The sequence below is a fragment of the Panthera uncia genome (genome assembly GCF_023721935.1).
Source record: "Panthera uncia isolate 11264 chromosome A1 unlocalized genomic scaffold, Puncia_PCG_1.0 HiC_scaffold_17, whole genome shotgun sequence".
Taxonomy (NCBI): Eukaryota; Metazoa; Chordata; class Mammalia; order Carnivora; family Felidae; genus Panthera; species Panthera uncia.
Genome location: NW_026057577.1, coordinates 90,305,719 through 90,330,342, shown reverse-complemented (window position 1 = coordinate 90,330,342; position 24,624 = coordinate 90,305,719). Strand labels below are relative to the sequence as shown.

General features: G+C 38.8%; 1 protein-coding gene across 5 annotated transcripts in view; it reads left to right on the top strand.

Annotated features, from left to right (window-relative positions):
- The window catches only part of CPEB4 (cytoplasmic polyadenylation element binding protein 4), a 73,048-nt gene that overhangs the window by 17,489 nt on the left and 30,935 nt on the right, over nucleotides 1–24,624 (top strand). The window contains exons 1-3 of one of the 5 annotated variants that reach the window (XM_049647772.1): nucleotides 1,365–2,755; nucleotides 4,630–4,711; nucleotides 23,378–23,428. In XM_049647772.1, the coding sequence (XP_049503729.1) occupies nucleotides 2,696–2,755; nucleotides 4,630–4,711; nucleotides 23,378–23,428 (193 nt within the window). In that variant the 5' untranslated portion in view covers nucleotides 1,365–2,695. Of the gene's footprint in view, nucleotides 1–1,364; nucleotides 2,756–4,629; nucleotides 4,712–11,636; nucleotides 11,871–23,377; nucleotides 23,429–24,624 lie in introns of those variants that run through there. The other 4 variants (XM_049647770.1, XM_049647774.1, XM_049647771.1 and 1 more) reach the window with 4 other exon arrangements.

The window sequence follows — 24,624 nt, the reverse complement described above, 5'->3', positions numbered from 1 at the left end:
ATGACCCACCAGTGGAGGAGTTGGGGCTTCCTAGTGTCCAATGTTCATTCCACCGATTTATGCTGATGTTCATATTTTGGGTATCAGCTCAAATTCAATCTAGGAGAGCTGTCACTTAGCGAGTTTTTTATTTTATAGTTTACTTTCTGGGAAATGGATCCTAGAAAACAGATAAGTGATTATGATATTTGGCCCAATTAGCAATCAAAAAAAGGCAAAGTCAAAGAATGAAATAGGGAAATCAAAGCCCTCTTATTTTGACACTTTGGTTATTGCGTAGGAAAACCAACATCGTTTGTGTTCTTATTCCTTGGGTTTATTTATTTGTGTCTACTTCTCCACCTATTTCCTAGTGGCTCACTTAAATTTTAGGTTTTTTTTTTTAATATTTTAACTTTTTATTTATTTTTGAGAGAGAGTACAAGTGAGGGAGGGGCAGAGCGAGGGGGATACACAGAATCTGAAGCAGGCTCCAGGCTCTGAGCCATCAGCACAGAGCCTGATGCGGGATTCGAACCCACGACCATGGGATCATGACCTGAGCTGAAGTTGGACACTTAACTGACTGAGCCACCCAGGCGCCCCTAAATGTTAGATTTTGTTTTTATTTTAATTAGAGGGTCAAAAATCAATGGAAAAGACCAGTGAGAGGGAGTAAATCAAGAAAGATAAACTTTAGACCCTCTCTGAGAACAGAATGTTTACTTGACAAAATGTGTGGCTTTTGAACTCTTTGAATTGCCAAGGCATCATAAGAAATAAAATGTTATACGGATGTAGTCATTTATAATAATTGTAATAAGGCTGGACTGTGGGAAGGAATACATATTAGGCGGTTGGCAAGAATGTGGTACTTGTGCCATTGGGTCTGTACCTTGCACTTAAATCATCAGCAGTCTGTCCAGACACCATTCCCTCTTGAATCCACACAGAGCCTGAAAATCTTTCTCAACACATCGCATCTGAGAATCAGTACCAATTGATCAGAGTTTGTATATTGGCATTTATTTGTTAATCTTGTATTAAATCGTGAGAAATGAAAGTTAGTATGAATGTAAAAAGGATAGAGGGTTTGTTTGTTTTTAATCCCATAAAGCATTACTGAAAATTTAAAAATTTCATTTAGGATTTTAATTTTAATATGTTCCACCAGTTACAAGTCAATGGTTGTATTAGCAAAAATCTTTATGTTTCAGGCACTATGCTGGGGGAGGAGGTAATGAAGTGGCTTTGGTAAATTTCAGTACCACATTTAGAAACTTAACAGGTTAAAAGGAAGCTTATTTTTTGTTTTTTTAAAATAATATTTAAAATATTTTTTTAAATGTTTATTTATTTTTGAGAGAGAGGGGGGCCCAAGCAGGGGAGTGGCAGAGAGAGGGAGACAGAGGATCTGAAGCAGGCTACGCACTGACAGCAGAGAGCCCAATGTGGGGCTCAAACTCCTAAGCTGCGAGATCATGACCGGAGCCAAAGTCAGATGTTTAACGGACTAAGCCACCCAGGTGCCCCAAAAGGAAGTTTCTTTCTTTCTTTTTTTAAGTGTTTGTTTATTTTTGAGAGAGAGACAGAGCTTGAGCAGGGGAGGGCGGAGAGAGAGGGAGACACAGAAATCAAAGCAGGCTCCAGGCTCCAAACTTGGAGCACAGAGCCCGATGTGGGGCTCTAACTCATGAACCATGAGTTCATGACCTGGGCTGAAGTCGGATGCAGGAAGCTTCTTTATTTAATGGAAACAACTGTCATAAACCAAAACAAACTGCTTCTCTTTCTTCAGTGATCTTGTTATTCAGTGATTGGCAAAATGCAAGTTCTGGAAATTCACAAGGTTGCTTACTGCTTTAGTTGCATTAAAAAAAAAACAAAAAACAAAAAACACCAGGCTGAGTATCCTCTACCCCACCACCCAGGACAGTTATTTTGGCAAAAGAAAACCTACAACTCTAAGGCAGGAAAGGGAAAATGTAAGAACAAACCTTAAGGAAATAGGAGGAAAGAAATATTTTAAATATTTAAAAATTACTTGAAGGCATTTATTTATTCATTGCTTCAGCAAACGCTTGTGCTTTCTACCTTTCAGATCCTGGGTGAGGCACAGTGATACAGAAATGTAGGGCAAAGCTTCTCAACCTGTTTCATATCATGACACACATAGAAAACATAATATTGAAACAAAAATCATCTGTTAGGGAGTTCCTGCTACATCAGTCCTGTGGGCTTAGGCGCTGAATATCTTGGCACACCGCCACCCTTTGGAGTTGTACCCATTGGGAACATTTGATGTAAGACATACTTCCTGACCTTGAGAAACTGACGACATAGGCAAGTTATCAGACACCGAGAATTCTTGCCTCCAACACTGGTTTTGTATCGGAGGTAGTAGAGACAGTGGATGGCCTAGTTATCGGTGTGCTTCGTAGATTTCGGAACAGGGGACAAATCCAGCAACTGTAGAATAAGACAGTGGAATTTTGTTTTAACTTCTTTCGCAAGTTATGCCTCGAATCCACCTAGCTTCCAAAAGAATAGGCAGTTTTGATTTAATTCAAGAGTTTTGATTTGATTCAGTGCTTGAGATGAGGAAGGATAAAAAAACAGAGCAGTTGTCTCCCTTTTTGTGAACACTACTCTTTAGAAATCTAATTCTGGCCACGTGTCCTCCTGCTTCTCTGTAGACCATATTGAGAAGGTGAAGATGATGAGGAAAGAACCGGGAAGAAAAGTGAGAAAGATATTCTGGAGGGAGTTGTACCAGGTCAGAGCAGAACAGCGTGTTAAGGCTTCTGCTCCCCATCCCCAGCTTCATCCTGTCTAACCCAACAAAAAACCTGTAATGCTCTGTTTTAAATATTGGATTATATTCAAATATAACTGTTCTTGAGCTCCTCAAGTTGCAGAGGTAAAGAAATTGGTGTCAGGGCTGTATCTTTCTCTCTAAATAAACATTAAAAAAAAAAAAAGAAATTGGTATCCTAAAACAGTTCATTCAGAGAACATTCTGAATGTCTACATGGTGGAGTGTGGTCAGAAGTGATCCCTATTTCAGGGAAATAGGACAGGTGGTGTTACAGAAGGACGGAGGAGAAATGCCAAGTTGATCAAAAAATGCTCTCCAGTGGAGAACGTGCTCTATCAGTCTTAGGGTTCTAGAAGTTTGCTAGGAAAGAGGAAAAGTGAGATTCCACAAATTGAAAGAAAGGGGTGGGGGATAAAATCAGGGGAACCTTTTTTATTTTTTTTTTAATTTTTTTTTTTATTTAACGTTTTATTATTTTATTTTTGAGACAGAGAGAGAGACAGAGCATGAACGGGGGAGAGGCAGAGAGAGAGGGAGACACAGAATCGGAAGCAGGCTCCAGGCTCTGAGCCATCAGCCCAGAGCCCGACGCAGGGCTCGAACTCACAGACTGTGAGATCGTGACCTGAGTTGAAGTCGGATGCCCAACCGACTGAGCCACCCAGGCGCCCCAGGGGAACCTTTTTTTAAAAAGCCAAAGCTTTGAGTTAAAAAGTAATGTAAGAGAAAATAAAGCTGAAGAGAAGGTTATAGACTCCCGCTTGTCAAATTCCTTTGGAAGCCCCTTTTCTTTTTTTTTTTTAATTTTTTTTTTTTAATGTTTATTTTTATTTTTGAGACAGAGAGAGACAGAGCATGAACGGGGGAGGGGCAGAGAGAGAGGGAGACACAGAATCAGAAGCAGGCTCCAGGCTCTGAGCCATCAGCCCAGTGCCCGACGCGGGGCTCGAACTCACGGACCGTGAGATCGTGACCTGAGCTGAAGTCGGACGCTTAACCGACTGAGCCACCCAGGCGCCCCAGCCCCTTTTCTTTAAGACGTTTGGCAGTTGTCTCTGTATGTGCACCTGTTTATTCTTCGGGTGGTTCCGAAACCTGTATTACTGCTTCCTTTCAAAGTTTAATTTTAAAATATTTTCATCTCCTACTCGTCACTTGTCAGGCTAAACTTAATCTTAGTTATCTCTAGTACTTTTCCTCCAGAAGAATGCCAGAGCGGTTGGTTCGTTGTGTATTTTCAGATTTCTCACCCACTCTTGAGATGCATTTGGTTAAGCCAGGGTTTAGATCAACAGTGTTGACCCCCTGTCTTCCCTTTAAAATAATGGCAGCAATATCAAGACTGCTTTGCCACTTAGTGGTCAAAAGACTATTGGATAACGATTTCCAAACTTTGGGTTACAAGCATATGGCTATTCGGTAGCAATCTCTATTGAATGCAGCTCGGAACCTAAAGTGCTGAAACAAGTTTGTCAAGTTTTGCCACGTTACTGCAATCTTAAGTGGCAGACAGGTTATGAATTTTATTTTTGCATTTGTTTCATGTTGTTGACTATATGGAAACAGGTTTTAGTTGCCTTTGCTTTATTAGTAAAAGTAAAGCTTTAATTGAAATTACTAGAAATCAAATCACTCTCTGCTGAACCCTGGGTACTTTTTGTGCTTTTGATGTTTTGGAAGTGTTAAAAATAAAATGTAGTAATAATGTACCTTACACATAGAGGGAGTAAAATTGCCCCTTTTTGATCTGTGTCCCATCGGATGCAGCTTATTGTCTCCTTTTATAAGTAAAAGCTATTTTAAAAGTGGTTTGTGGCTGTTTGTGTTTGCAGGATCGCCCCAGGACATTTGACATGCACTCCCTGGAGAGTTCCCTCATTGACATTATGAGAGCTGAAAATGATTCCATTAAAGGTAATTTTAAAAATCTAACTATTTGGTTTTAGCGAACAGTTAAACATTTGTATTATCTATGTAATCTCGTGAGCAATACGGCAAATATTATGGGTGCATATTTTGTATGTAGTCAGTTCCATCAATTTTGTACATGGACCTCTCTTGTGAAAAAATCAAACGTATTTGGTGGGCATCCACTGTGGGCCCTTCCCAGTACCCATTAAGAGTGCTGCAAGAGTTCTAATTTAATGGGAGACACGAACCATACACTTCATTTATTTATTTATTTTTTTTTTACATCTGAGGCAAAAAGTGCTCAGTGTCTCAAACCTCTATGTGTCTCTGCTCTTGATAGTGACTGGACACTAGTAAGAGTCCAAATGCTGATAGAGGTTTTGGTCTAGTTTCACATTTTTAAAAACGGCCAGTAGTTTCCAAGTTAAAATGAAGTTTTATTATTGAAATAGTTTTTATGGATTATGTTAGGAAAAAATAGTGTTCTTTCTGCATTCTGGTCTCAATTCTGTTGCTGACTGGCTCTGTTATTTTGAATAGTACATTTTCTTTTGCCTAGGCCTTAATTTCTCATCTTTATAGTAAGAGGCTTAGCCTCACTGTTAAAGTAAGGCACTTATAATGGGTAAGCTTTAAAAACAAAATATAGATGCCTGGACTCCATTCCACCTATGGGATGGGACTTGGCATGTCAACTTTTCAGTGTCTCACGTGATGCTCACCGGTAACCAGGACTGAGAATTACCAGACTGGGTATTCTCTAACGGTCCCTCCAGCTCTGATTTTGGGAAAACTACCCCACAAAATAAGATATTTTTCTGCACATAAATGTCAGTTTACTGGAAAGCAGGGTTGGGTTTTTTTTTTTGTTTGTTTGCTTGTTTTTTTTAAAGAAATTTGGAACGTTGGATACATTTGGTCATCCCACTTACCTGTTCGTTCACTCCTTCATCCATTCATTTGTTCAGTGTTTATGATCCTACTTTGTGCCAGACACAGCTTTGCACTAGGGTTAAAGGTGGCAAGACAGCCTGTTGCTTTAAGTGGTGACCAGCCCGGCCTGGTTTTCCTTTGAGTTTGGTTGATTATATTACTGCTGCAGTCAAACTTTTAAGTACTTTTTCAGCAGACGAACAATGGTACATTTTTTTCAGGAGAGCTTTTTGAGGTCTGGGGAGATGAAAAATAATATGTGAAAAAAGTGTGCATCCAGCTGTTGAGATAACTTTGCCATAATTAAGAATATTTTTGAAGATCTTTACTGAATTCCCCATATAATTCTGACGGGTGACTAACCCAGATACACAGTCTGTTTCTGAGGAAAGATGATCTCTTGTTCAGAATTTATTTTTGCCATTTCTTAGCACTCTGACTTGGGATCAGCCTCTTTGACGTGTCTGTTTTCTCATCAGAAGAGTGAGGAGAGTCTAAGGCCCTTTCTAGCACCAGAAAAACTACACACTCTTAAATTAAAAGTATAAGCTAAGGGAGAAATGTGAATATGGTCTGTAGATTGTACCAATGGCAGTTTCCTGGTTTGTACTCTACTTATGTAAGGTGTCACCACTTGAGGATGCCGGATAAAGGGTACATAGGATCTCTCTGTACTATGTTTTGCAACCTGCTGTGAATCTGCAATTATCCCCAAATTAAAAGCTAAGTACAGAAAAAGTAGCTGAAGGTAAAGGACATTTGTTTATTCTTAATGTATTTGATTCCTTCAGCAACTTTCTTTTTTTGGGGCGGGGGAGAGCCTCTTATGTACTTGATACAAGGGATAATAAATAATCAGAACTCATTTTTCATGATAAGTGCCTGTTTCTTTTTATTTCATGATATTTTATTTTATTTATTTATTCATGATAAGCACATTTCAGAGAAAACACAGTTTCCAAACGGTAGCAGATGTAAGCAGTTTATTACGTGATGCTTCTAAGAAGCAAGCCCTAACTAGTACTTAGGTTAGAAATAAGAGTTTGCACACATTATTCTAATAGGATTAACAGTAGCATTTCTTTTATTTATCAGATACAGCCAGAATATCTCTCAGGTTTATTTCTATTTCTTCTAGTGTGCTGAATCATCATGTAAAGTTCTGCTTTTATTCTATATTCCCCTTTCAATTTCTTCCTACCAACTTTTACCCAAATCAAGTTTCTTTAAGCTGATTCTGTAGGGATAACGAAAAATTAAGTCCGATGACAGAAAACATCAAATCTGATCAGCCTGGTCTGGAAACATAAAGGTTTTGTAAAAATAGTGATTTATAAAAGGAAGTGCGGCAAAGCGGAAAGGCCATCGGTTTTGGGGTCGGATCTGGATTTCAACTGCCATTCTGTTGCTATGGTTTATGGTGGTTGGGAGGATTGAATGCTATGATATATCCATGAGATCCAGCACACTGCCCAGCCTTGAAAGCACTCAATAAATGGTATAGATTATTACTAAATATCTGTTAAGTCTATTTTCAAGCCTATCAAATGAGAAACTTAGCTCGAACTTAAGCTTAAGTGCCAAAGTGACTTAAGTATATTAAGTGAACTTTGTCCCTTTTTTCCTTTAAAGAGTAGTAAAGAATTCATACATGAGTTCTTTGTCCCAAAATGTCAGAGTATAGTTATGCTTGATTTTTTGTATTTAAAAAAAAATTTCTTTTAACGTTTATTCATTTCTTGAGAGAGACAGAGCGTCAGTGGGGGAGGGGCAGAGAGGGAGAGGGAGACCTAGAATCCGACGCAAGCTCCAGGCTCTGAAGTGACAACACAGAGCCCTACATGGGGCTCGAACTCATGACCTGAGCCGAAGTCAGATACGCAACCGACTGAGCCCCCCAGGTGCCCCAGCTTGATTTTTTTTAAACCAAGATGATGAACTTTATATTGCTGTAGTCTATTACCACCGAAATGTAGTTTGGCTCGAGGAAATACTTTACTTCTTGTCAAGCTCCCTTGGTTTAGATAGCTACTAGGAAAGCTGTGCTTGATTTTAACAGTGATTCTATTGTGAGATTTTTTTTTAAAGGTGATAACAGAAGTTGAATATCTTAAAAAAAAAAAAAAAACCACAACAACATATTGTCCTTTTAAAGTAAATATATAAAACCTGCCAATCCATTTTGAAAATAAAGAACCCCTCCGGTTGCTCTGCTACTTTAGAAATGGAGAAAACAGAATATGAGCGTTGATTCTGTGAGACTAGTAGAAAATAATATGCCTCTCAGAAAAAAAGTATGAGAATTCAATTAAAAGAATTTGAGAATTAAAAAGAGCCCACCATATGGAAGCAAATTTTATATTTGGGTTTATTTTATCTTAAAAATAATTTCATAAAATATATTATGAATGACTTCACTTATTTCTAATCTTTCGTTTGCAGTTCCTTATAGAAATGTGATTGTTGAATGTGTTTAAAGTTGATATAAGACCTTTAAGTTGGATGGATTGATATGGCTATATTATTCATCTAAATTAAAAAAAAAACCTAGAAAACGAAATTTTGCTTTTCCTTTTGGGAAAAAAAAATCTCCTTTAATGTAGTGTGGTTTAAAACTTAATTTTGCAGTCAACAGACAAAATGCTTAATAGGCCTAGGAACCTTCAAATATAGCTTTTGAGTATCTTTATGAACGTGTTGTTGATTCCAACTGGCTTGTTGAAAACCTTTCATCTTTTTAAAATTTTTTTTAACATTTTTAACAAATGTGCAAAAGGAGTACCTGGCCTTCATTTCATAATTTATATTAGTTTTGATTACAGTTGAAGTAGTTTCTCCAAGAATATTAAGGCTACTGTCATTTTCTTCATGGACAGAGGATTAGCTCTTTGGGAGGAAAAGGGTCTTGCCTCTACCTTATCTCCATGTCCTTTCTCTGATCAGCTGGCATGTCTGTATGTTATTTTTATCCACGAAATTATATATTGCATTCTCCATAACCAATGCCGGTAATAGTCCATAGAAGCCTTTCCCCAGAGACCGATTTCATTTTCTTTACTGCACACCCAGTCTCGTAAGCTAAGAGCGTGAGCTATTGACAGATTTTGAATTTTGATCTCCCAGTGGCAGGTTGCTCATTGCCACAGAATTATTAGGCTTATCAAGTATTTTCTTCACCTGGACAGAAGAATCTTTTACTGTTGTAGGTGGTCAGCTGATCATTTGGGGGAATATTCTATCTTACTGTTATTTGTGTTTTTTCTTGCCTGTGAAATTGGTACTTACTGTTTAGAAATGGAGTAGCGTGAAATATATTAAAACCACATGCGAGCACATCTGTTTTCAGCCTTCTGAAGCATGGGCTGGACACAGTGAAATAAAAGATTCACAAAATGGTATTATATTCAGTGTATGGTAGGAAAGACCTCTGACAATTAAGGAGACTTTTTTTTTTTTTCCTTTTCTGTCTGGGAAGGGAATGAAAGAGTATAGATGTAAACCAAAAAGTAGCTGTTAGGGAGAGGAAGCAGAGGGAGGCCACACTGGAATAAAGAGAGAGAAATAGTACTTGAAAATTATCAGATGTCAGATGGAGTAAAACAATCCACAGTTTCATAATAGTCGCTGAGTGTTTTAAATCCTGTATATGGAAGCAACTTAGTATATAGTTTGCTTCATTTCACTAGAAAGCCAAATGAGACAGCAAAATTATTGCGAGAATAAAGGCAAATCTGTAAATTGTCAAAACATTATAGTTGTTCTTCAGGTATCAACTAACTAAATTATGAGTCAGGATATCATCCTATTTTTTCCTCAGAATATTGTGAAATTGGAATGTTCTTGTCTTTATATTGTTCCAGAATGTATCTTGCTTTTATTTGTGGAAGAGGGACTAAAAGTATCCACCCAGTGAGTTTCAGGCATTTTAAATACTTGACTTGAATGTAAGCAATAAGGATTGCATTCAGAGGTGCAAGTTGTTTCAAGTGCCATTTTTTTTTACATATCCCGTGGTGCCCAAGAGATCTATTGCATATGTAGGGTAAGCAGTGGGAGTATGTTACACACTTAGACATTACTGCCACACTTGCTTCATGCATTCATTTAATAAGAATTCATTTTGAGAGCTGGATCTACTCCAAAAACGCAATGTATTTAATTCCTGGCTGCCGAAGGTATTGTGACCTTGCGTTTTAAAATATTTTTGATATACGTTTTTCTTTCTTTATTACACATTAAATCTGGGGCCCCCCCCCCATTTTTCATTGCTGTGGATTTGTTTGAAACAAATGCTTAAATGAGTAGGCAAGTGATGATTCCATCTGTGCCTCATTTCTTTGTTGCTAAGCAAAAGAATTTATAATGATCTCTCTAGAAGAAAATCATGAAACTCCGTTGAAAGTTGAGTACACAAAGCCTGTTTCATTTATTTTGCATAAGTTTTTATGTCGCTGTAAGAGAATGACCTTTGGGATAATTTAAATTCCTTACAGTAGGGGGGAGGATAAAGTTAGTGCTACTTAAAAATAGATACCATAAAAAAGAGCCAGGAAGCCTTACATTTTTCTTTGATCCCCAATTCTTTTAATAATCCTATATTCCAAATTGCAGCCATCTAATTCCGTAGTTTAAGGAACAGATGTTGCAAACTGATACAGATGTTTTAGAACATATATTGCAGAGTGACTTTATGTATACTTGAGATAGCTCCAAAAACTTTTTATGAGAGTTGTTGAAAATAGGACTACATTTAACATCATTGTTATAAAATTGGATTTTGGAGTGAATAAAATTATAAAAACGAAAGGAGCTCTGACTGAAAGAAGTTCCGCTGCTGTAATGTTAAAATGATTTATTTCAAGTGGTAGTGAGGGGATATCATTTCTTGTAGTATTTAACCTTTATCCCAGTTGAATCAGTTTGCCTGTGGCAATGTGAGAAAAGACTACTATGCACTACTCTGCGCCCCACGCCTCCATCGCTTTTGTAAAGGACAAGATGAACGTTTTCCTTTAAGGGAGATTTAACAGAGCGTGATACAAAGTACCGTAAAGAAGAAACGGATAGTGCAAACCAGCTAATTTTGCTCGTGATTCTTAATCAAATTTCACCTTCCAAGTAAATGACTGTTACTTGGCGTCAGATGTCTTCTGGTGAATTGGGGGGCATCTTTAAATATTACCCGTCTTGAAGATTCAGAGTCCACCATGCAGCTGCTCTGAAAGTCGGGCGGGATCCTTCCTGAACTCGGCTGGTTCCTTCTTGCTCTGTTTGGATGATACCAAGTTAACTCAGAGCAGCCTGGCAGGGGAGTGGCTAAGGCCTCCAGAGAGAAGAACGTGGCCTTACTTCTAGAAGCTTCGTGAGTAATAGAGTTAAGTACACAGCAAAAAATACAATTTAAACTCGACTGCAGTGAACTGTGTGTGTGGCTGTTTAGAAATGAAACGAGTGGTTTCCTCTCCTTTCGCTCTCTCCCTTTTATGACCCCTGAAATGGAACATCCTCAACACTCCTTCTCTTTTGCTTGGCTTAGCGGTGCCGCAGGATGGGACCTGGGCTTCTGTGTTGAGGTAACTTCTTTTGTGAGCCAGGAGGGGACAAAGTAGCGGGGCATGATTTCCTTTGTATCACCGACGCAGGGTATATTCTTAATTGTGAACCACTGTCCGCTCTCTGGTTTACTACCGGTCAGGATTTGTTGGATTCCTCAAGCACTGTGTAGGCAGAGCTTACAAAGGTGTGGATTTTGACCAGCATGGCTTCACTTTTTCAGATTGGGGATTGCTTTTGTTTTTGGTTTTGTTTATTTATTTTGTTTTCGGAGGGGGGGGCGGGTGGTGGGGATGGCTGGGAGAACAAAATGTGATGTGTATGAACAGAGCATTGGACCTTTAGCCTCTGAACTGAAACCCGCTCTGTTCATAGTAAACACTCCTTGTGCTGTGTCCAGACCCTCCTCTGCCCAGTTTATTAACATAACATGCCCTGTCCCCTCCACACATTTGTGATAGAATATTGACTTTTGTTTTTATTTGTTCTGAAAATCATGTAAGCAGTTGTCACAAAGGGGGAGTTTGTCTTATGTCATCCATGATGTGGGTCCAGAATTACTTAAGCAGTCCTCTTAATCCTGAGCATGGAGCGCAAAGAATCTTATTTTGAGTCCATGAAAATTCAGTGATCCTCTTAAAACATTGTTAAACTCCTGATTTTACCTGCGTGAGAGGTGAGGGTAAAGGGGCATGGGGGCGGGGGGGTGAGAGTGAACTGTTTATAGAAGGTTAAAGATCCGAAACATTTCTTTAAAAGAAGCTTTTAACTTAGCAACCTTCCCCCCCCCCCCTTTACAATTGCGTTAAGGCTCACATACATACTTTATGGCTGTTGTGGCTTAATTTTGTTGGATGTACGTTCAGAGCAGGGACTGGTGATGGAATCGACTGCACGTGACAGTTAACACTTAGAAATAACAAGAAAACAGTAACTTGGGAAAAAAAGGCAGCAGTCAGGTAGCACATTAACAAGTGCTTTTCTGCAGTGTTTTACCCTTTCAGTGTTGTGTACAGCTTAGTAAGTATAGGTATTACCTTATGGACAGGCAATAATATTATTTTTCGTTCAGAAATGAAATCAGAACGATATTTAAGCAGTAAAGTCTTCCGACTTTGTCAACAGTTTGCCAGCGTTACATATTAGGGAGCTTCCTACACTAGAAAAATAGGAGAAGGAAGTCGAGAATATTTATAGAGATCCATTTTGTCCATGCCCTGCCTCCAAATAAATAATAGTATATGTGCACCTTTTGGTAGTGTCAGTACTTTTGGTCTCCCTTCTATATTCTAAAATTCTCTGGAGAGGGGACTTGCTCTCTTATTTCGTGACAGGTAGTAAACCAGCCCTGAATACTAATAGCTACATAATGAAAAGTCTTTTGATAATGGGGTAATACAATAGGGAGTAGTCTGCAAAGATCTTAAGACTTTTCCTTGACCCCGTGATCTGTAATCCTTGAATATGTTATTTGCCAACTTGGAGCTGTCATAAAAATATCCGAGATTCTCTTCGCGTTCAGTTCAGTGACAGGAAGGACAGATCAGTTGCAGTTGTGCCACAAAATTATTTCTTCCTTGATAGGCATGGCATTTCCACATGACTAATGTATGCAGGTGATTCATTTAGCACCTATATATATATATACCCGGTACGGTGAATTTCTCTACCCCACAGCTCCTTATTTTTTCCCACTCACGTTGCCACTATCCTCACTACTAAAGTTACAAGATGGAAAAGAGAGAAAACTCTCGCAAGAGAGAGTCTGTTGTTGTTCAGCGCTAAAAGTTTGCAAAAGGAGTACTTTTTAACTAATTTTGAACTAGTTACTACTCTTTGAATCAGGTATTGAGATGGCCAGGCTGCCTCTGGGCTTCATTATTTTGCCTAATTGACTGATTCTGAATTCAGTCCCACGCCAGTGCGCTCTGGTCTAAAAGCAAGGCTTTGTTTTATTCTGGGTATTACCTGGTAACCAGTCAATTAAGAACGTTAGTGGAACTCTGAAGGGAAAGCAGTTCCATAATCTCTTTGGAATCCAGTTGGGCTGATGCCAGTTGCTATACATTGGGAAAGAGAAGGAGGAATCAACCAATTAGAGGACCCTTTTTTCATTCTCAAGAAACCCACACTAAGTGCAAATCTCAATTCTGAAGAGCAGTCGTGATTAATTGAAGTATAAAGAACTTAAAACAAAAAAATCTAACTTCTGCTGGCCCTAATATTCCAAATAATAAATGCCTAGTATGGTTCATTAAATACGGGTATTTAAATTAGCCACTCCATCTCTTTATTGTACATGATCAGTAGTTGTTACCTTCTAACAGACTTTCCCAAATTGTGAGGAGTGAAAAGAGAAGCATTTAGGATTGTGCTCCAACCTGGCTCTGCCATTAGCAGTTATAAGGCCTTCGGTCCACCACTTCTTTCTAGATTTTGGTTTCCTCACCTGGGAATGGAAGGATTGAACACCATGACCTTTAAACTACTGTTAGCAATTCCACAAAGTCTCTCTGACATGGTATTCCTAAGTGACAAAATTGCAGAGTTTTGTAGCTTCATGACGAAAAGTAGCGAATGGATTTCGTGTGAGTTTGGGCGTGGCAGTATTTTATACTGATTAGTTGTAGAAAGGGTATACCAGGAATCAAATAAATGTAGTCAGCTGAATGTAGGCTTTGTGTTTAGACTGCATCTTTTCTTTTTGAGATAGGCCTAAAAATATTATGTTTAGGAAGCCTTTGTTTAAACTTGGCGTCATGGAATGTTTTTGTTCTCAATTTGTGGACCTTGGGCCTCTTGAACCATGAGAATTATTTGATGGGGCCCTTATGAACCCATTAGGACTAAGCATTCCAGTTAGGTGATAGATACATCATTTACATATGCAGGATTGTCTTTCAGAAGCATGTGGATGCTGATGTAATGTAATTAAAATACATTTCAAGGTGTTGCTAAATTCATAGTAGCCTTTTATTATTAAGGTGGTTTGTTGTTGTTTTACAGGTAGTATTCATGGGAGCGGGGGTTGGGGTCTCATTTGTTAGTGTGGTGGGGAGGCTCTCCGAAACTTTTTTTTTTTTAATATTTTTTTTAATGTTTATTCTTGAGAGAGACAGAGACAGTGTGTGAGCAGGGGAGGGGCAGAGAGAGAGGGGAGACACAGAATCCGAAGCAGGCTCCAGGCTCCGAGCTGTCAGCGCAGAGCCCGACGCCGGGCTCGAACTCACAAACTGTGCGATCATGACCTGAGCCGAAGTCGGACGCTTAACCGACTGAGCCACCAGGCACCCCTGAAATATTTTGATTAAAGTAGGTCTTAATAATTACAAAAGGTTATGAAACACTGCTCTAGAGAACTTCTTTAATTGTTCTTCTTTAATTTTTTTAATTTTTTAATTTTTTTTTTAATTTTTTTTTTTTAACGTTTATTTATTTTTGAGACAGAGAGGGACAGAGCATGAATGGGGGGAGGGGCAGAGAGAGAGGGAGACACAGAATCGGAAGCAGGCTCCAGGCTCCGAGCCATCAGCCCAGAGCCCGACGCGGGGCTCGAACTCACGGACCGCGAGATCGTGACCTGAGCTGAAGTCGGACGCTTCACCGACTGAGCCACCCAGGTGCCCCTAATTGTTCTTCTTTACACTGCCATTGGAATGTACCCCGTTACCAAAAAGAGTGTAGCGTAAGGAGGAATTTAATAGAGGAGATGGTGACGATGGAGACATAGAGGAACGAGGAGCTGAACTTGCCTTACCCTAGATTATTAGCTCCACCAAAATAGCACTTTGGGACTTTGACGCCTAAAGCCATCTTTTTGCCCTACGAGGCCGGGCTAGGAGCGTGGGCTGTTTAGACTAGGTCTGGCGCAATGCTAGGGTCCGGGGGAGTCCTGCCACAAGGGGTTGGGTAGCATGGCAGCCCCCGATAGCAGGGGGAGACAGCCTTCTTTAAGGCCCACGGTTTGAGCTCCTGCTTATATTCCAGTTCCACAAATATTCGAGTACACTCTATGCACCAGGTAGTAGTGGATCAGAGGACACATTTGATGCCAGGCTACGGTTTTCTTTTTTGAGATAGACCTGGACATCCTGTGTAGGAAGCGGTGTTAACAACCACTTCCAAGTGGAAGAGCTCGTCCTTCTGATACCGTTTCTCTGACTTTCACTCCGTGCCCCTTCTGGGATTTATGCAACTTAAATCCTTACCATAACCTTTTATGTGAGTTTTGTGATCTCCATTCTACAGTTGAGGAAGTTGAAGTTCAGAGAGACACAACAGCTTCTGGAAAAGTCACTCATCACTCAACTAACTGGTACCTAGAAAGGAACACAGAGCTCCTGGTTCCTGGTTTAGTAGCTCGGGTGTTTATTATGTGGCGTTTAAGAGGAAAACATAAAAAGAGCCTGAACATTTTTTTTCTTCTTCTTACTTATTTATTTTTTTTAGTATGCTTTAGACAGAGAATAGGCGTTAACGTTTCTTAATTTTTACTTAGGACACTGGGTCAGAATTGAAGATCTGCATTTTATCCTAATGTACTGTAAAAGATTCCGATCTCAAATCTGCTGGTTTCTTACTGAAGGTTACATTATCGAGGGTAGAGGTCAAAATAGGATCGCTGAGGGAACGTTTCCAAGGTGGCTTATTTTCCCTGATTCTGATTCACCAGGTCTGTCATGAGACAAGCATGCGTATCCTCCAAGTGATTCAGATACACTGCTGTCTTGCCCCCCTGTCATCTTCACTCACTTTGTGAACCACTTTGGATATAAAATCTAAAGCTGTGGGAGGCCTTTCGTACAACAAATACCTATCAAGAATCAGCCATGTGCCAGGCACTATTTTAGGCTGTTGGGATATATCAGGGAATAAAAGCAAAGACTCCTGGCCTCATGCATCTTATCCTTCAAATAATTAGCAGATATCTTGGAATAATAGCTTGTTTATTACTTAGTTTTGAAGGCTAGTAAGGCGGAGGAAGCCTCAGTGCCTTAAATATCGATAGGAGAAAATAAAAACTGGGCCTTCTGAGAAACCACAAAAGGTGAAATTGCATCAGGTGTGAAATTCAAGTGCATTCTTCATTAAGGTTCAATAAAGTCATCAGACTTTATATTAAATAAGTGATTAGAGTTGAGGATAGGTATGTATGCAGAAAGCCAGTTAATGACTCTGCCGATTGCTTTTTGGGGGTTGGACTTCAGTAATCAGTTTCAGGAGCAGTTTATCACTCTTCTCTAAAGTTCTCAATCGTTTACAAGCAACTTGGCTTCTGGCATCTAGAGATTTCATAAGTTTGTCTTGATCTTTTATGTTCATGTCAGTACAGAGAGCCGTGTCTCAAAATCATTTGTACCTTGGGGTCAGATCGCTAATTCTTTGTTTATTCACTGGTTCTTTTAAAATGTGTCTCTTGTAACACATGCCTTTTTTAATCAAACTTTTGCCAAGATAGGAGAATTTCAATTTACTGCCTTGACTTTTTTCTGGATTACTTAAAACTTTACTACCCGTTGGTCTGTTTTTCCACTTTTCTTTCCATTATATTATCTTTCTGTTTTTGTTTTTCAAACTGGCTTTTGTTCATTCAAATTTGGACAAAAACTATGCCTAGTTTTTTAAGCTTTAAAAATTGCTATTAATCACTGGTATCATAACATCCTCTTAAGGCAAGTTATCTTGTTGCTCTGTCCTCTAAATGTAGCATCCAGAGTCAGAAGGCCTCTGGCAGGGATAAAAATAGCCTTCCTGCTTGCCGGCTTGTTGTTGGTTTACTGGCAGTAGGAAATCTTTTGAATTCCTTAATTGGGTCAGCTGTTTGCTAGTTTCTCTCTAGACATCCCCTTCTGCCTGAAATTCTTAGATGCTTTTTGTTAGGTCTTGCAACTTTGTACCTGCCCTGAGTTCCAGTCAAAGCCATCCTTCTTTTTTATAGGAAACCTTCTATAATCTATGGAAATTTACCCCTTGACTTTACTGTCTTACAGATAAATGTTATTGTTTTGCCACTATTACAATCTCTTACCACAATTGAAAAATAAATTTGAGGCATTGGTACAAAAGGAAGACCTCCTTGGTTTTTTTATAAGGAACATTTTTCAGTTGAATTTTCAGTTTTCATTTCCTAAAACACTTCTGCTACTTTGCCAATTTGGCTGTTATAAAGGTAAGGAGTTTGATTTTTTTTCCCTCTTCACTCCCCCAAAGAATCACATCCGTTTGTAACCAAGAACACCAGCAAGCTCTCATCTCTCTGAAGCTGAAAAATCCCCCAGATGGCCACTCCCTTCTCCAAGTTTTCAGTTTGGATCTTATTTGGCTAAAACAAATCCTTCCTCTTTCTTTCATAAGTGGAAGATTGTTGGTTATCTCTGGCTTGTGGTCTCAGAGGGGAAAAGATTTAATGTTAATAGAGCACCTCTTCTGTACCGGGGACTTTTCTGAGCATTCTGCAAAAATTGTGTCATGAATTTCTCAACAACAGCCTTGCAAAGTAAATGGAAATACTTGTTTTACCGAGGGTCATAAAAGCTACATAATTCGACCTAGCTCACAAGACGGGAATTGGTCTGCCTCTCTACCCTTTCTACTGCATGTTCCGGGGCAGAGAGACCACCAGTTGCTGGCTTTGCTTCATTTGCTTCAGCTATTTATGGAGCATCTTTGCTCGAAGCTCTGGGAGGCAAGACCTCCAAATTTGTCCTGAAAGATTTTGTTGCCTTAGAGAAAGAGGGAGTTTAGAGATAGGTAATTCAAATATCGTGTAAAGGGTGTTGTATGGAGTGCATGAGGTTGTCTGAACCAGAGAGCCAGTGGTTTGGGCAGGCAGGGAGGACTTCCCATAGGATGAGAAGCTACCTGGGCAGAAGGGTGGTGGCTTGAGTGGTGAGACATTGGGAGTAGAGAGAGGAGGGCATTCCAGACAAGAGGGTGGAACCCGGAAGTAAAAGTTAATGGGCCAGTAAAAGTTTACCCGGAAGTAAAAGTTAATGGAGTAGCTAATGTGGGAAGGGAAATGGCAGTGTGGAAAGATGAACCTGGGGAGATAGGCAAGAGAAGTCAAGAATTTTTAATAAGCCCTGGCTTTTAAAGTGAAAGCCAGCTCTTTCTCAGAGAAGGGTTTTGCTTAGCGTGAAGTGTGTCTACGTGTGATTTAAATGTCTCTTTGGATGGGTGAGGGGCAAGATTCTCCAGCTGATGTCAGTTCCAGCCAGTTCCTCCTTTGTGATTTTGCATGGAGACATCTTTACTGGAGGCTGGTGGTATCACAGATAGGTTAGGGGATAGAGTAAGGTCAGTGGAATGCATTAGTAAAAATAATTATACGATTAAGTGATAGAACGTATTGAACACATTTTACAATGGTTCCTATTGATATGTGTTCTGCATCTAAGTATAAATTTGGTATTCAGAAACTGAATTTTTTGTACATCTCTTTGAGCCTCGCTCTGTGTTGTCTAGGTCCCCACAGCGCCATCTTGCTGCAAGTCTCAGGCAGTGTTGGTAAAAACCGCAGACGCAGAAAGGCAGGTAGAGCAACAACACCTCCTTTAAAAACTCGTTGGTGGCAGTATAGCTTTGACTTATATGTGAGCTTAAATGTGAGCTAAAGAAAATTAGCAGGGACACTGCAGTGAAACAACAAGTGTATATGTATGTTTATGTATGTATGTATGTTGGTACTGTGTATAAATCTTTACTCTGCCTTAGGAATGGGCCTAAGCCTATATACTTATGCTTTTCCTGTTAGAAAATTTTAATGGTGTCCACTGAAAACCCTTCTCTTTTCCTTGGAGTATCCAGGTTTTAATAGGGTGAGTCAATCAAAAAAACTTAGACTTTTACATCACTCGTTACTTTATATAGGACTGCATGGCTGTATTTTGGGCAACCTTGCAGTTATCCCGTATTATCATTCCTTAGCCTACACACGTCACCGACAATGCTGGCATGACTGAAAAAGAAGGTTGTGGCATGAAATCTAATAGCACTATAGAACATTTGACATTTTTCGGTGTTTGTATATTTGTATATTTCTGTGTTTGAAATAGTAGCATTTATTATATCATTTCCTGCCGAATCATCAGTAGCAGTAATATCTGGGTAATGTTTTAGAAAATAACTTTTTCTCTAATTTGGAAGTAATGCATACATATATATACTCTAATATATCAGAGTATCTCCTTCTAGTCCTTCCTCCCTCCTTTCATCTCATTGACGAGGTTACTTTAGTTTTCGTCTTAGTATAATAGTACATAGTGTTCTTTTGGGTACTTCTGCCCCCCCCCCCCCCCAGCAGTTCTTATTCTGGTTGGTAAATATTGGTTCTGCAACTTGCAAATGCCTGGCATAAGATTGGCTAGCTGAAGTACATATCTTTTCCGAGCTGTAGAATTTGGTAGTGTAGTTCCCCAGAGTCTCACACTGTATCAGTTGCCTGTATTTGGCTAGGTTGAGTCATAGCACCAAATATAGTCTCTGCCTTCTGCATGATGTATGCCGGGCTCCTGGCTCCAAATGCCCCAGCTGGTCTCCAGGGACTACTATTTTTCTGTCATAATCGCCCTTAAGATTAGGATGGCTAGCCAGGCAGTATTTCTATATATTCATAACATAATCAATACTAAGAGCCTTCCAAGATTGAATTTTATCCAGTAGGTTCACTTTGCCTGAAATCCCAGTGTCCTCCTTCTCCCTTGAGAAATTCAATTCTAAATGTGCCAAAACCTGGCTTATATTTATAGATAGATGAGTTATCAAAAAACCAACCAAGCAAAACCCACAAACACTGGATTATATTCATATTCAGATAGCTCATTTATTTTTGTTCTACTTCACTTTATTCATTTGTAAAATGCTGGTATTTTAATTTCAGTGGAATGAACTCATTCAATGCTTACCTGGTACTCAAACAGGAAACTCAAGGTACCTAGGTAAAAGTCTAATTCTTAAAGGGGGCTATTATGATAAAGAGATAAAAAAAAGAAATTTAGATGATTACCTAACAAGGTTGGCTGTTGCAACATAGTTAGAAATAAAACTTAGCGAGTTAATCTAGAAAGGGGGTTGCCTTTTGGGGAAGGTTGCACTGGAAAAGGGTGAATCTGAAGAGAGAAAAAAAAGAAAAGATTTGAAAAATCCCCTCCCCTGGGAACAAAGGAAGAGTACTGTCAAACAAAAGAAGGGATTGTCAGTGATCTAGCTGTGGAATAGAAACCGCAGAAATGTCTGTAAAAATTGGCATCCGTAGAACAGAGGGAATATTAGCACAGAAATGAAGGGTGTACAAGGAGAATGAAAAGGCTTATGGAAGACTTGAATGTCCCATGGCACTTAAAATGAGAGTTTATGGAAGATTTCCAGAAAGGAAGTGATACGTGTCATCCATAATGGATGTCATCAATGGATGACTCTAGATATTTTAATTGTAGAAAGAATTTACAGAAGGGTAGGGCAGTCAGGTTAAGGAAGCATTATGAAGTTTTAAAAAAAGTTTTTTGAAAAAAAATATCATTGCTTATATTTTCTGAATCGAAGTAGAAAACATTACTGATTGGTTAACAAAATGTCACAGGTGTATTTGTTACCTGGAGGCCAAAATTGATTCCAGCTTGACAGGACTCATATCACAAGACCAGGTTAGAAAATTAAAAACAAGTATCACTTTCAGAGTTAAACTATGAACTTGGCTGTTGATTCTTCAGTGCCCTATTGTCTTCGCTGAAGGGTAGAATTACTGCATTCGGAAGTCGTCGGAAGAGCAGGAAAGGGGTCAAAGGTCACCTACTTGGCGGTAAAGGGTAGGATCTCCTCAGAAGCTGCGCGTTGAGGCAAACTCTGAGAACTGAGTTCAGGACATTTTTGTGCCTGTCAAGTTGAAATATTCTTCTTATCTCTCTCTCCTTAAAAGAGATACCCAAAAGGTGAGTTTCTGATAAGGTGGAACTTGGTTTGTTTAAACTGGGCCAGCCAGTTTGGTCATTTGTCCTTTTTGGATTCTCATTGTTGATTATCCCTTCTTGGCATCAGATAAGAGGCATTTAGTTTATATGGAACAGTCCTGGTTTCACCTGGAAGGTTAGCATTAAAAAAAAAAAAAAAATAGAATATGTTCTTAGAAGTAAAACATTTCCTTTTAACTTCGATTAATATAGTTAAATACTTTTGTTTCTGTGTTGACTTACATCAACTTAAAAAATGAAATGGCAAATGAAAATGGTGTCATAGTTCTCTTATTTACTAGAGGGTTTTTGCAGCAATAAAATTTATACGTGTGTTCCATTACAGAAAATCAGCTGCTACTTTGAGTTAACTGATTCAGAAACACTACTCACCCGCTCCTAACTTTTTTAACAGTTAAGGTCATGTTCTTTTTCCAGCGTCACCAGTCTCTGCTTTAAAAAAAAAAGAAAAAAAAAATGCTTGTGACAGATCATACAATCCAGGCTTATAGTTAAAAGCAGGTTAGATGGAATTCGCCCGACTTGGATACTTGGCTGTGTATATTAGCATTAAATAATTGAGCCAACGTCCGTGAAGACATTGAATATCAGAATTAACTTTTACCTCCTCCTTTCCTATTTCCATCCCTAGCTTCAGTCTAACTAGGAGCAAACTGAAATTTAAGTGAAATAATTAACAACTTAATAATAATCCCTGTATTTGGCCTTAAAGTATAGGAAAATTATGAAGTTCAGGTTTTGTTTCATATTAGACTCCCAAGTTTTGGACATGGGTTAACTGAAGCTATTAGCAATAGAGCACAGTTTTCTTTTTTTTCATGGCATGAGGTCGTTGCTTTGGAGACTATTTCAAAGAAGCAGAATTTGAGAAATCGAAAGATAGTTGAGGCCTAAAGTTCCTTTCTGAGGAGTTGTAAATGTATGGCTAGTGGAGCGATAGGACCACATATTGGCTCTGGTTCCCATAGTGTTTCCTGGAGCTAGACAGAGCCTCCTGGCCTGTTGGAAGGCTTGCCTCAGCCTTAAGGCGTGCGAGAACCTCTGCTTACCCACTTTTCCGTACCTTCGGAGAGTCTGCTGTGATTCTGTGGGATTAGAGTTTAGTGTGCTATTTCCTAATGAAATGTCTGTAATTAGGAGTCAGTTTTAAATTCTCACACTATTCCCCGATTTACAAAGTGCTGACCATGGTAGATAATTAACAGTCACGTTCTCCTATTCGTTCTTTAGACTTGTAGAGGGTTTTCCACCATTCTTATGAAGACGGGTGCAGATGAACGTGTAGAATATGGAGACTTAAAACTGTTGCCCTAATAATGTTTATAATTTACAGAGTAGAACTAGGGGTATGGTGTGTACCCAGAAGTAGTACACGGTACTATGTGGTGTAGATATTTAGAAACTCCTCCAAAACAGAAATGTAATTCCTTATAAATGGAGAGATCCACCCCACTGCTGTTTCCCTCCCTTTATTTGTGGCTACCAATCTAGAAGATGCTGTGGCTTCCAAAAATTTTAGTGCCAACACAAATTCTCTTTTGATGGACATCTTGGGTGTCCACTGTAGGTTCAAAACTAGATTTTGAATCACCTCGAAATCAGAAGTAAACCAACCCAGCATTTATTGAGCACCTATTGTGCTCTGGGCATTGTGCTCTGGGCTTTGATATTTTCTGTCACATGTAAGTACAGTGATATGTTTTGCTTACCTTCTGTGCATTTCCTCCCAAATGAGAATTTAAACCTATTAGTGTGTCTGTACATGTAGTTATAAGCCTGGACTTTTGTTATGAATTATATAGAGAAATCTTCCTGCTACTTACGTACTTTTAAAAAACCACACACACAAAAAAACTGCACACCTGAAAACTTTCACACTTATGGAGCAAAAAAACCATCATGATGAGTTTGTGTTAGAACATAATGTTATAAAGGAAATTACTTTGTGTGGGAATTTGGAAATTAGAGAGCAAATAGTTAAATATGAGGGATATTTTATTTTCCCACTTTCAAACTTGCCCTTTTTGGATGTTTGTGAACATGCTGATTGACATGTCCTCTGACTCATTGTGTTCATTAGCACAGCAAAGTTTTATCCCATAATAAAGCTTTTTAAAAATACCTTACCTATTAAAGCTATTAATTCAGCTTTGTTACAAATACGTTTAAACCATCTCTGAAAAAAATAAATTTAGTAACGGCCTTCTTTTACCTTCAGGTCGTCTAAACTATTCATATCCAGGATCCGATAGCTCTCTGCTTATTAATGGTAAGTGATAATTGATTTACCCTAGTGAAGTTCACAGAACTGAACCAAGTTAGTCCTAGATGAGAAAATATAGGAGGTATGCTTTGACCGGTGGAAAAAATGACATTAGTTTGTTCTGTAATCATAATTGCAAGTTGCTATTAATCTATTAGCTGTATAACGAATAATTATTTTTCCTCCTGATTGCGGCAGGAACTTTTTAAACGTTGAGAACCAACTGATTCTCTGTCTTGAAATTGGTGACAGGATAAATGAGAATCACATACTGATACATAAAGAATGGTTTAATCTACCCTTAGATTCTGTAGAGTGACCTTTGAAATGTCAACATAAAAACCATTTCCATGTAGTTAGAAAAATGTTCCAGGGGAAAAGGAGGGTAATCAGAGATCTGAAACCAGAAAAAGCAGCCTGCGACCACAGGGCTTGACATTGTGAAGGACAAGGTCATTCACCGTTGGCTGTCTAATGAGAACAAGAAGGATGAAGTTTTATTGGCCTTTACGGTGCCTTTGGTAAATTCTCCTTTCTGGTTCTAAATATTACCCCATTGTACTATCGAGTTCTCTTTTATGCACATTTGCTGAAACAGACTAAATTTCACCAGGAAGGGGCATCTACTCATAGAAGGAATTAAAGAATCAAAAAGTGTCTGTTTTGTTCTACTATCGTTTAATTGGGTAGAATTCAAAAGACATATTTACTTCTTTTCTACTCATTCACTATTGAATATGGATCTTAAATTTGTGTGTTCACAATGCCTTCTATCTGCCAAAGTTTAAGTCCCACCATCTCGAAGAAGTATTCCCTGACTAAATAGCCATATTCTCATCATTCCAAAAACGAAATCAAACCAAACAAGCAGGCAGAAAACCAACACACCACCTTGTACTCCTTGTCTATGGTATATCATGAATGGAGGATTACAAATTATTTTTGTGACTGGATCTGCTTTTATGTTTGAAATCAGTATTCTGAAGGACATAGGATTGTTGAGTCAGGAAAAGTGAAAAGAAATTTGATTTGTGAGAATTGCGATGGATGCGTCAGATCCTCTGGAGACTGTACAGTTTATAAAAGCCTCACTTATTATCAGACTCTTCATGCTACAGCTACCAGAAATAATGTCAAAATATAATACTTCAGCGTAAATGTGTGTAGACCGAAAACCAAACCCAGTGGTGATAATGACATCG